The following is a 12,858-nucleotide window of genomic DNA, read 5'->3' as shown; positions in this document are numbered from 1 at the left end:
ACGCCGTGCCCATACTCACACACATAGGGGAAAGTGGGGAAAGATGGCTACCTTAAGCAACAACTCTTGTAAATCTCTAAATTGCTTCCAAATACTGCACATTTGTCACTGAACGATCTATATAATGATTCTTCTTTATAATGTATAATGATTCTTCTCTCATATTAGTATCAAAAATCTTGATTATTGAATTTTAAATATCTTAAATTGGGTTGAAGAAAGATAATTTTGTGGTGCTCATATTCACTTCATGGGGTAATAAGGCCACAACCTAAGAATAAGATGAGCAAAAAAATGTTTCGTCAAGCTGGATCCGAAGGATTAATAGTTTTAGCTTGTTTTAGTATAGTTACATTCTAATAAGACAATGCGACGAAATGCGATTAAAAGACAGTATGAGCTGTGCAGTGCAAATTGTTTTCAATTATTCTTCCTGGTACTATGTAATCAGGTGTCCGAAGTTTGAATATTTGTGTCCGAAATATGAATCCAACCCCTCCGGTCTCCGAGGTTTGAATCAAACAGAAGCCGGACATTTTCATAAATTGCAAACAATATTCAAAGAATTTTTCACTGGTTTAGTGTTTGTGTCCATTTTTTGACGATATGTATACTTATATTTTTTTATTACCATCATTAGGACATAAGTCTGTTAATGTAGACCTTAAATAAATAAATAAATGAATATACTTAGTGATGACTTAAACTTATATTTTTATATTTATATTATATTATATTATATTTATTATATTATATTATATATATTATATTATATATATATATATTATATATATATATATTATATATATTCAGTGTTGTGCTTAATCATTATCAGACGATCATGATTGCAATTTTCATGTGAAAACTTCTCACGTGAAAACAGTAGGCGAGTTGTCGCCGGTGACAACTTCTCAAATTTTGTACTCAAACGATAATGAACACAGAATTTTCATTCAATCATTAATCTTCACTAATAATAGCTAATTGTCAATAGTCCCGTTTTATCTTCTATTTGGCGTTATAGCTTCATGCTAGTAAGGAAAAAGAGTTCAAAATGTAACGGTAAATGCTTCAAATCAAGATCCGATTTTCAAACGATTCTTAATCGCTGGCGAGTTTTAATCACTTGATAATCCAGAAGTAAAATCGCGGGTGAGTTTGATCATTCTCGATTTTTCGAAAATTTGATTTTTCCCAACCCTGTATATTATATTATATATTATATATATATATTTATTATATTATATTGATATATATTTTTATACTTATATTTTTTTATTACCATCATTAGGACATAAGTAGTCTGTTAATGAAGACCTTAAATAAATAAATAAATAAATATACTTAGTGGTGACTTAAACGGCGTGATTTTTAATATTAGTAAATAGGATGATTATATATCAGAAAGTGCTTAAGCGTCCAAAGTTTGAGTTTGCACGGTACTTAAAGTTTTGTATCTTATCAAACATAATTAATACACCAGCGAAGCATTGCCCATCAATTGCCCTAATAAAATATTTTAAAAAAAACTTCCAGGGTCGAAATATAGGGACGTACCATTCCGACTCAAGAATGAGTACTGACGGGTATCTGATACCGCCATCTGCACATTTTTAACAGTGGATGCATGCTTCTATTGGTCAATTGATTATATTCTACCAATTTATTCAATTAAATCTGACAAGCCAAAGCCTGGGTAGAAAAATGGGTATTTTTTGTTGGCTCTTGGTGCGATTTGGCAGAACCCCGGTCATATAATAGTGGTGAAAATTGTTATTCTTTTGATGTTTCCCGGATAGAGGTGAATAATAAACTAATAATAACAAATTTTGCTGTGGTATCAGATTTTGTTATTCCGAAATTATTCATGAATAACATAAAACAGCATTCTAATAACAAATTTTGTTATGATTGTATTTTTTTATTTACATGATATTGTAAGGAAGGCCAGAACAACAGATGAAGAACACATTATGCGATCGTAACAAAGTTTGTAATTCATTTATCATTTGCATTTTCAACACATCAATAATAACTGATTTTGATATTTCGTTTTCTGCAAATATTTTGCTATTGATTTGCTCTTATAATGGCAAAATGAGTTATTTTTTAGCTATTTAATCGAACAATTTCTGCTATTATTTTAGTTATTTTAGCAACTTTATCAATCAAACTAACATCAAAATTTGCTATTCTGTTATTCATTATTAATGGTAAAATTTGTTACTCTTTTGCTATTTTCTTCTACCCGGGTAGTAGGTAGGCAAGAAAAAGGTAAAACAAACGTTCTCGAGTATTTTGCATCGCCCATTTCTCGCTTTGAGGTGTAGGCAAAAGATATTTTAGTTACCTTTAGTTACCTTTAGTCGCTTCGGTATACTTATATACGCGAATCTTATATACATGAAAATGGATTTCTGTCTGTCTGACCCTTATAGACTCGGAACCTACTGAACCGATCGGCGTGAAAATTTGTGTTTTTGTGGCCGTGGAAGGTTCTTAAGATGGCTCGAGACTCCTCCTCTATTTGGAAAGGGGGGCTTCCATACAAATGAATCAGAAATTTCTGCATTACTCAAGAACTAATCAATTTTAGGCGAAACGAAGTTCGTCGGGTCTGTTAGTAGAAAATATAATTTCATTACCAATGTTGGTAGAATCATGCTCAAATCTCACTCACCGAAGCCTCATGCGCGAGCTGACTCGCTTGTGATTCTGCATGGAGAGCATGGCGCATGAGTTTTTTTTACATTTTAGACGTCAAACGTACTTCACTTTAAAGTTGTGTGCCAATCCGAAAATTTTCGGTGGTAGCATTCGTTTAAATTTTCTTCGGCAGCGGCTGCGTTTTTGACTTGACTGTAGGAAAAGCATAACTTAGGAATACAATGACCGATCTAATTTATTGAAAATGACAAAAAAAATCTACTTTTACTTTGATTGAATCTATTCAACTCTTAAGCTGAAACCAAAAATTCTTCCAAATTTTATTTGAATTTCCACGAAAATTTTATCTGAATTGAACACTTTTTTGAAAATTTCTCGAACAAACTCAATAAAATTTAAAAAGAATTCGGTAATTTTTCATAGAAATATGCAAGAATATGCCTCAGTATAGCCTATACTAAGAACGACTGAAGCAACCGGATGTCGCCAATGCATACGTGCAGCATCTGTCAGCATTGTCAAAAGAAGGTGAGCTCGATGGGACTTTTTATATCTTTATTATTTGCAGCACTAGGCTTAAAGATTGTAGGAGTTTAGTTAAAGCAGCCTTCAACGAAGCAGCGGAGAATAACGTCAGCTATGTGAAACAAATCGACGGAACGATTGCTTCGACGAAGAGTCCAGGCCGATTCTAGAGGAGAATGGCGGTCGCGTAGCAAGAAGGAACCCAGACGCTATCAGACGGGAACGGCGACAGAAGACCCGCCAGGAAAAGAAACACCGCCTTAAGGTAGCGGAGTGCGAAGAAATAGAACAGCTGTGCCGCGCTCAAGAAACAGGCCAGTTCTATCAGAAGCTCAACGCATCCCGCAAAGACTTCATGCCGCGAGCCGAAATATGCTAGGATAAGGATGGGAGCATTTTGACGGATGAACTTGGAGTAATCAAACGGTGAAATCAGCACTTCGGTGGCCAGGAAACAGAACATTTATCATTTTTTTATAAAACCGTCTAAGACGAATTAAGTACTGTCCATTTAATTCCACCAGTTAATTTTCGTTATCTTTGCAGATACGTATTTCGACCACAACTGTGTGGTCGTCTTCAGTGTCTTGTACTTACTCGACTTTTTTATTTTAAATATCCACGCTATTTTATTTAAACATTTATGTATAAAAGCTGTCCCCTTAATGAAGTAAAATAAAAACTCTAACATTTTGACAAACAATACCATGTTCGTCATTTTTTGCATTTGTACATGTAAGGTAACGTGAATATTTTTTATGTGGAGGAAGCCGAAACAGATGACTCTGATTCAATTAATGCTTAATACTACTTGGTAAAATGCATTTTTTCATAGGTGGGTCGCGAAACATATAGAATTTTGCTAGGTGGGTCGCATACCCAAAGGTTTGGGAAGCTCTGGTCTAGCGTACTGTATGGTCAAGGGTTCGAGTCCCATCGAAGGGCAAGTGGTTATATCCAATACATTTTTCAAATCAATATCTTCCACATAATGTACATATTCACATATGAGTTTTCACAACATTGTAAATTAATGTCCAAGTCCAAGGTTTAATCCCCGGAAATAGGCAATTAACTTTGATTGATAATTTAATGGTCAATATGAGATTTGGTTGTATTGAACTATTGTTTTCCCGTCCTTTCCCATATTTGAACAACTTGAAAACAGGAAATAAGGATTAATTTGAGTTTTGCATATTGTTATCGTGAAATTCCCGAAAACATAAAAAAAACAGCTTATAAATGAAAGGTGATAAAACCGGGAGAGTTTGAATAAAGAAATAAACTGTGTTACAATAAAGTATGATCTTCCTTATAGAAATAATAATATTAATAAAGGCTCATCATATAGTAACATACACATTAAGCTACATATTTCAAATATTCATATTCACAAGATATGATGTTGAATTAGAATCATATTCAGAGTAATCACAAGGTAAAGAAGGTCACATAATCAGAGCATGGAACATACAGAAAAATCCAAAGCCCATAACGAATAAAATCAAATCTTTGTGTGGTTGAAATCGAATATCATAGAATAAATTATTATTATTATTATTATTATTTTATTGAATTCTTAGGTATATATTACATTCTGTATATTTAGCTTAGGACTGAGATGGTTGTTAACCTGACAGCAGTGAGATGTGGGACTGGTTCAAAGATTGGAATTAGTTTATTTGAATGCATTTGTGCTCAATGAAGGAAAAATGAGACAAAAAAAACCTTCGAAATTGCTATTAGAAGGGTGATAGTATAAGGAAAGTGTATAAATCTAAAAATATCACAGTTTTAATTGGCTAACTCTTCTAGCAACGGGTTTCCTGAGGTTCTGCATCCTAGGTAGAATTTGGGAAGAAGTCGTTGGAACCAGTCGTCGATGAGTTCGATTTTAGCTTCTTCATGCAGTTCATCAGTGGGGTGTAAGTAATCCAAATTCATCATCATTTTGAGGAGGCGATTTTGTTTTCGTTGGATTTTCATGCGATGAGTGTGAGCACAGGTGTACCATGCTTGAAAAGCATAGGTTAGAGTTGGTCGGAAGATGGTTTTGTACAGGAGCAACTTGGTACGGACATCGAGGGCAGATCGGCGATTAACTAGTGGATACAACGCTTTCGTTAGTTTGTCGCACTTTTTCAGGCTGTTACAGATGTGTTGCGAGAAGTTCAATTTGCGGTCCAGTGTAGCACCGAGGTATGTAGCAACCTCTGACCAGGGAACTGGTTGACCATTTGCTCTAATTTCACGTTGGGGAAGGTTTTGAGGACTGCGTCTCCGGGTAAAGAAAATGGCTTGAGTTTTCCTGGCGTTAACTTTGATTTTCCACTGCTGCTGGTACGATTCGAGTGACTGCTGAGCTTGTTGCAGTTTATCCAGGACAACTGAGGCATCTCGATGTGATGATAGAAAGCCGGTATCGTCGGCAAATAGGTAGTACTGAACGTCAGCGATCATCACTATGTCTGCTGTGAAAATGTTATAGAGGATCGGACTGAGTACTGCCCCTTGAGGCACACCATACGGTATTTGTTTTCTTTCAGAAACTTGGCCATCAACTGCTACATGATACGTTCGGTCCTTAAGAAAACAGCGTATGATTTTCATGATGGCTATTGGAAAATTACCCTGTTTCATCTTGTGAAGTATGGCTTCTTGCCATACCGAGTCATATGCCTTCTCCACGTCAAGGAATATCATTCCGGATGATTTCCCTTGAGTGAAATTCAACCTAACTTGTCTAACTAGCCGCGTCAACTGATGACATGTAGAATGCCCTTTCTTGAAGCCAAATTGCTGGTCTGGAATGATTCTGGAAGTGTCCAGGTGAGCTTCAATGCGGATAAGTATAAGTCGTTCTAGTAGTTTGCTGAGACTGGAAAGAAGGCTGATCGGTCGATAGTTGGAAGGCAGAGTAGCATCTTTGTTGGGTTTGGGGATGGCAATTACAACAGCGTGTTTCCAACGAGTAGGAAAGTAGCAAATTTTTAGGCATGCTGAGAATAGTTTGGCCAATAGGATTATGCCCTTCCGGGGAAGGTGTTTCAGCATCACATTTCGTATCTGGTCCTGTCCTGGGGCTTTTTTAGTTTTTAGGTTGCGAATTAGTTTTTTTACTTCATTTGGGCGAACAAGCCACGAGTTGTCGGAAGCAGGGACGGCCTGATCCAGGATTTCTACAGAGCGTTTAACGTCTTCAGTGGTCGCTGGGTCACTGCCCATTGAATTCGTATGGGATTTGGCAAAACTGTCTGCCAGCACTTTAGCTTTCGCCGCGGGAGAGGCAACTAGCATGGTGTTTTCGTAAATAGGCGGGCTATACTTACAGTTATTACGCAAAGCTTTCGCTATTTTCCACAACTGGTTGCTACCGTGTTCCATCGTCTGAAGTGTTTCTCTGAATTTGCGGAACCTGGCCTGGTTACATTCCTCTGCAATTCTGGTGTTGAGCGATTGGGTGATTTGTTTGTAAATAGGGTCTCTAGTCCTTATCCATTGGCGACGTCGGCGGTTCCGAAGTGCGATGAGTAATCGCGTATTTTCGGGAACGGTAGGGGTATCGTAGGCACGAGGGTGAACTAAAGGAACAGCAGCGTTTTCTGCATCCAGCAGTGTTTGCGTGAAATTATCAATTGCTTCGTCGATGTTAGTCACGTTATTCAGTTCTCCGTATGATGGGTGTAGGAGATCCACTTTCGATTCCACTACCCGCTGGAATTCTCTCCAGTCGGCACGATGATAGCATCGGAAGGAAATTGCTGGCTCGTTTGGTTCAGCGTCGAGGTGCACGTCAAATGTGATTGGCAAATGATCCGACGACAGTTCGTTATGGGCTATTGGCTTTGTCATGTTGATCAAATTGTTGGATAGAACAAGATCCAGTGTGGATGGTCTGCCCCGACTAGTTGGGTGAAAAGTGAATGTGTCTGGGTGGTGTATGTGGAAATTACATTGCAAGGCGACGCTTTGAAGAATGGTCCCAGCTTTGTTGGCCTTTATGCAGTTCCATTGACGGTGTCTCGCATTCAAATCGCCAACCACGAACAGCGGTTCGTTGCTCCTTGTTATCTTCTTCAAATCATTACGATATTGGCCCCAATCGACCAGTGTCCTCACTCCCGCAAAGTATACCGCAATGAATTGAACATTGAATCCATGTTTCGTGGGAATAGAGATGCCGGTACACTCCATAGATTGTGTTGATACATTCAATGTGTCGAACTTGATTTCTCGCCGGACCGCAATGAGTACGCCTCCTCCTCTTTCGTTTGCACTGGGTGGACGATCAAATCGAATGCATTTGTACAATGGATGGAAGAATGACAATGTGGGGCGCAACCAAGTTTCTGTGACGATTCCAACATCAATGTTGAATCGTTCCAGGAAATCGAAGAATTCTATACGCTTGTTTACAACAGACCTGCTGTTCCAGTTGGCCACGCGTAGGATGTGTGGACTAGACATGGTAAACGTATTTAATCATGAGCTCTGAAAGAGCCATGAATTGTTGTTCTTTGTTGCGACACCCTCTCAGACGAGCAAAGAGATCCCTAGCGAGACACATAAACTCGGACAGAGTGAAAAGGTTATCTGTACTTGCGCTAGGTGCATCGGTACCTGCCAACACTTCTGCGAATGAGTGGGATCCTAGTGCTGTTTGGCGTGGTCGCGTCGGCCCACCGGATGGTCCTCCGCTCAACGATGGCCAGCTAGTCAAAGCCGAAGGAGAAACGTTTTTGCTGGACTTACGCTGCTGCTGCTGGTTTTCCTTCGCAGCTTCTCTGCTTTGGAGATAGTTTTTCCTAGTGATGCAGCCGAGATAGTTAGCGGTATGATTTCCACTGCAATTGGCGCAGCGAATTTTCGCTCGAGTGGCGGCTGGGTCCGTCTTTGCCAGGTCTGCTTTTGCAGGAAGAAAGCACGCCGCTGAGAGGTGGTTTTCTCCACATTTGACACAGAGCGGAGAAACATGGCAGTTCTGCATTCCGTGTCCGAAGCGCTGGCATCGAAAACATTGTACCGCATCAGATGGCTTTCGTGTGAAATATCTCCACCTCACTACTATGCTAAACAACGCCTTTATCTTCTGTAGCTCCGATAACTTGACCTTTCCCTTCTCAAAGTAAAGAAGGTAAAGTGTACTTATGTCAAGGCCAGTTTTCTTTTGGGAAAAGATTTTAATTGCTTTCGCATGTACGTTGTTTGCTTTGAGCTCTTCATTCAGCTGTTGGGTGGTGTAGTCTGGGAGGCCAGACAAAATGATTTTAATTGGTTGGTTTTCCGCCGCAGTGTATGAAAAATACTCGACGTTTGTCTCCTTCAGTACTGAGATGATTTTCGGGTAAATTTTTTGCCCCTCTTGGTTTCCACTGACGGTTAGCTGTGCTCCAGCCTTTACAGCCTTCAAGTGATACACGTTCTGGGGAATATTTCCGACGTTGAGTAGCTCGCGAATCGCCTTGGTACCTTTGTTTACTATCGAAATAGGAGGAAGTCTCTTCTTTTCTTGGGGTGTATCACTGTTACCCGTATTAGTTTGCACTTCCGGTGACATGACTTCGGTGTTAACATCCAAAATGCTAAATTCGTTTTGAGTTGGAATGTTAGCTGTTGGTTGGCTGAGGCATTCCAGGCGAGAATGCGAACTTTCCGTTTTCTGCCGCTTAGCATCCTGGGTGTGTGAGGTTATGTCACGCGTGGGCACTTTGTAGTTTCGACGAACCATTACGTAGGAAGCACCTGGTGGGCCATTTTCATGAGCCCTGGTCTTGTCCAGCTCATTGGACGCCACTTTCACGACGTACCGCGGGAATAAACAACTTTGTATGAAAACTCATATGTGAATATGTACTATATGTGGAAGATATTGATTTGAAAAATGTATTGGAGGTAACCACTTTCCCTTCGATGGGACTCGAACCCATGACCTTACAGTACGCTAGACTGGTGCTTTAACTAACTAAGCTACGAAGGACCTCCGTCGGCCTTCGCAACCTAGCGGCTACTGAACGAGCTCGAGATTCCCAAATTGGACGCATAGTCAAATCACTCGCAATCCATTTATCAAGCCAATACTTCCACATGTGTATTGTACACGTCCACATTAGAGGAGCGTGAGTATTTAGAATGTCTGGCGGCTATACACATTCTTCATCAGCAACGGTACTGATCAAGTGAGGTTGTGTAAGCTATTTGCCAGTCGGTCGTCAAGCTCAGACCCGACCGCATTGCGTAGGCAAGAGCACGCAACTCAAGTTCAGGACGTGTACAATACACATGTGGAAGTATTGGCTTGAGAAATGGATTGCGAGTGATTTGACTATGCGTCCAATTTGGGAATCTCGAGCTCGTTCAGTAGCCGCTAGGTTGCGAAGGCCGACGGAGGTCCTTCGTAGCTTAGTTGGTTAAAGCACCAGTCTAGCGTACTGTAGGGTCATGGGTTCGAGTCGTACATATTCACATATGAGTTTTCATAACATTGTAAATTAACGTCCAAGTCGGGTGGTTTAATCCCCGGAAATAGGCAATTACCTTTGATTGAACTGAACTTGAGTTGCGTGCTCTTGCCTACGCAATGCGGTCGGGTCTGAGCTTGACGACCGACTGGCAAATAGCTTACACAACCTCACTTGATCAGTACCGTTGCTGATGAAGAATGTGTATAGCCGCCAGACATTCTAAATACTCACGCTCCTCTAATGTGGACGTGTACAATACACATGTGGAAGTATTGGCTTGATAAATGGATTGCGAGTGATTTGACTATGCGTCCAATTTGGGAATCTCGAGCTCGTTCAGTAGCCGCTAGGTTGCGAAGGCCGACGGAGGTCCTTCGTAGCTTAGTTGGTTAAAGCACCAGTCTAGCGTACTGTAGGGTCATGGGTTCGAGTCCCATCGAAGGGAAAGTGGTTACCTCCAATACATTTTTCAAATCAATATCTTCCACATATCGTACATATTCACATATGAGTTTTCATAACATTGTAAATTAACGTCCAAGTCGGGTGGTTTAATCCCCGGAAATAGGCAATTACCTTTGATTGAACTTTGTATGGATAATTTTGGAAAAATACTCGAGCGCTACGATAGCTAGTAAACACGTATCAACAATCGTACAACTGTCGTTGTCATCATAGAATAAAGAAAACAGATAACAGAAAACTAAAGGTAAATGGATGATAAGGATAATTGAAAAGACCTCACCGAATTTGCTTTACAATTATGAAGCCGTTTCATCGAAAAAATCAGGAAGTATTCGTTTGGGATATCCGAGGTCCATCTTCTTGCTTGAACTGATAAATGCATGTCATTTTGAGGAGGAAATGGTTGAATTCTGGAGCACATATTATATATTCTTGTGTGAAGCTCCTCTATAATCATAAGATCAGCAAACCAGTCACTTTTCACTATCATTGAAAATTAATCCTGTAAAACTTGCGGAGAAATCTTTCACCTTTTTCTTAAATTTCCAGATATTCAAAATAATGGCAGCATGCTGTCCAGAAACTTACGTCAGTTCGCGAGCCTTGACTGAGCGGACACTTTCCTGCATCATTGGTAGGTATTAAATATATTTTCCAAAAAAGTTCCAATTTTATTATAATTGAATTCAAGCTCTGCCTGTTTCCCGTAACACGGTAGATCACTTTGACGTAGTGTGTTGCGGTGTAAGATCTACCAAACAGAGCTCTAGCTTAATCCATTTTTCTAGCTGCTAGGGCAATAAGTTGTGGTAATTAAGGATTCATCGTATTTAGTTCCCGCTACCAACAGCAGTGTCAGATATAAAACATAATTAATGGTACCTTGCAGAGAGTTGAAAGATTCGAATTCCTCTTGTTTGATGCTAAACTGTATGCAGCGGAAACAACTTTTCAAGCAATTAGGTAGTTAAAAAACTTCGGTACCCGGTCCTAGACTGAACTGGCGCTGGAAAAATCGAGTTAGGGGTTTAAATACGTACTAACTCTTCTTGAACTGGTGAACAATGATAGTGAGAGGAACACACGGAAGTTCTTATTACTGAACAAATTCTCTTGCTTGAAATGGTCTTGTAGACAGAGCTAAATCCCGGGCTTTAACCCTCTCTTCCCCATTGTAGCTGTAGAGCTCCATCTAATTTTGCACCTTCCAACATTCATCAAAGTGTTTCAACAACAAAAAGTATTATTTAGCACCTCTTTAAGATTTTATTAGATCGCATAATCAATTTTGTGTAAAAATAGTGAAACTATTGAAAACAATCAAGTAACTATTTATTTACATTCAAAAACTTTTTTTTTCGTTTTCCACTAATTTTAGCTATGCCAAACAACTCTAGCACTTTTCTCTAAGATGATTCCTTCCTAATGAAATCTTTGAAAAAAGTCGTGGGAAGGAAAGGGTTAAGAGTATTACTGGTGATATGCTAAAAGCAAGACAAGGTTGTGGCTAGGGCTCTGATGCATGGCCAAAAACAGTTTTCTCAAGAAAGGATTGATTTCCTATTGATAAGAGGCGCGCCTTTAATGGGATTACTCTGTGGTGGCAACCCTGCCATCGTGAATAGAGGGAGAGACAGAGAAATGACAGTTGAGCATTATTCCATACCGCGAAATAAAGTTAGTTTTTATTCTTCATCGTCCGTTAACCGACGCGTTTATTATTTTGTCTCGCCATCCGTCGTGATCCGTAACGTCCGAAATCCCCACATTGGTGACCTCCGACAGTGTTATTTACGTCGTCGTCTATGCGCGTCTAAACGAACTGTTGAGTAAAAACAACATCATGTCGACAAGCCCGCAGCGTCAGCCTGCTGCAGCTGCTGCTGTTGCTGTCAAATTGCCGGAATTTTGGAAATCGGACCCGGCGATGTGGTTCGCGCAGGCTGAGGCACAATTTGCCTTGGCAGGAGTAACTCAAGACACCACAATGTTTCATCATATTGTGGCAAAAATTGATCAATCCGTGATCTGCCACGTCGCGGATCTTTTGAAAAATCCGCCAGCCGCGGACAAGTACGAGTCTATCAAACTCCGTCTTATTTCTCGCTTTGAGCTGACGCCACAATCGCGCCTTGAGCGACTCCTAAGTTCTTGGGATCTCGGCGATTTGCGGCCAACTCACCTGCTGGCGAAAATGCAGGAACTCTCGGCGGGTTTGAATGTCGATGATTCTTTGCTAAAGATGCTGTTCCTGCAACGTTTGCCGTCCAACGTTCGAACTGTGCTGAGTATCCACGATGGAACATTGGAAAAAATCGCGGAAATGGGGGATAAAATGATCGACATCGCCCCAACAACAACGGCTGCCGTTGAAGATCAACACAAATCAGCGTCATTCAATCCAGATCCGAATTCGCAAGAAAATCTCGCAACGCAAATTGCGGCTTTGACTGCCGAAATCCGTCGCCTAAAAGCAAAACCGCAACGTTCCCGTTCTCGATCGACCTCACGGGCCCGACGGGCAAATGGAAGCAACAGCATATGCTGGTACCATCGTAAGTACGGCGATAAAGCAGAACAATGCCGCAGTCCGTGCAGCTACCAGTCGTCAAAAAACTAAGTAGCCGCCCATCTACTGTCACTGGGGTGGGCGGAAAACAGTCAAGCCATCGTCTTCACATTTTCGACCGAACTTCGCATATTAGATTCTTCGTTGACACAGGATCCTATGTATCGATTA

The 12,858-nt window shown here is 40.2% G+C and overlaps 2 protein-coding genes across 6 annotated transcripts in view; one reads left to right on the top strand and one right to left on the bottom strand.

Moving 5' to 3' along the window:
- The window catches only part of LOC134211756 (F-actin-uncapping protein LRRC16A), a 190,551-nt gene that overhangs the window by 166,858 nt on the left and 10,835 nt on the right, over positions 1–12,858 (top strand). For 2 of the 3 annotated variants that reach the window (XM_062688948.1, XM_062688947.1), the window contains exon 15: positions 10,668–10,752. In XM_062688948.1, the coding sequence (XP_062544932.1) occupies positions 10,668–10,752 (85 nt within the window). Of the gene's footprint in view, positions 1–10,667; positions 10,753–12,858 lie in introns of those variants that run through there. The other variant, XM_062688945.1, reaches the window with a different exon arrangement.
- Positions 1–12,858, bottom strand: part of LOC134211762 (ubiquinone biosynthesis protein COQ9, mitochondrial-like) — a 36,609-nt gene that overhangs the window by 18,649 nt on the left and 5,102 nt on the right. The gene's annotated exons all lie outside the window — the stretch shown is intronic.

This window comes from Armigeres subalbatus, chromosome 2, assembly GCF_024139115.2.
Source record: "Armigeres subalbatus isolate Guangzhou_Male chromosome 2, GZ_Asu_2, whole genome shotgun sequence".
In the NCBI taxonomy this organism is placed as follows: Eukaryota; Metazoa; Arthropoda; class Insecta; order Diptera; family Culicidae; genus Armigeres; species Armigeres subalbatus.
The sequence above is the reverse complement of the archived record's forward strand: the minus strand, read 5'-3'. Positions and strand labels throughout refer to the sequence as shown.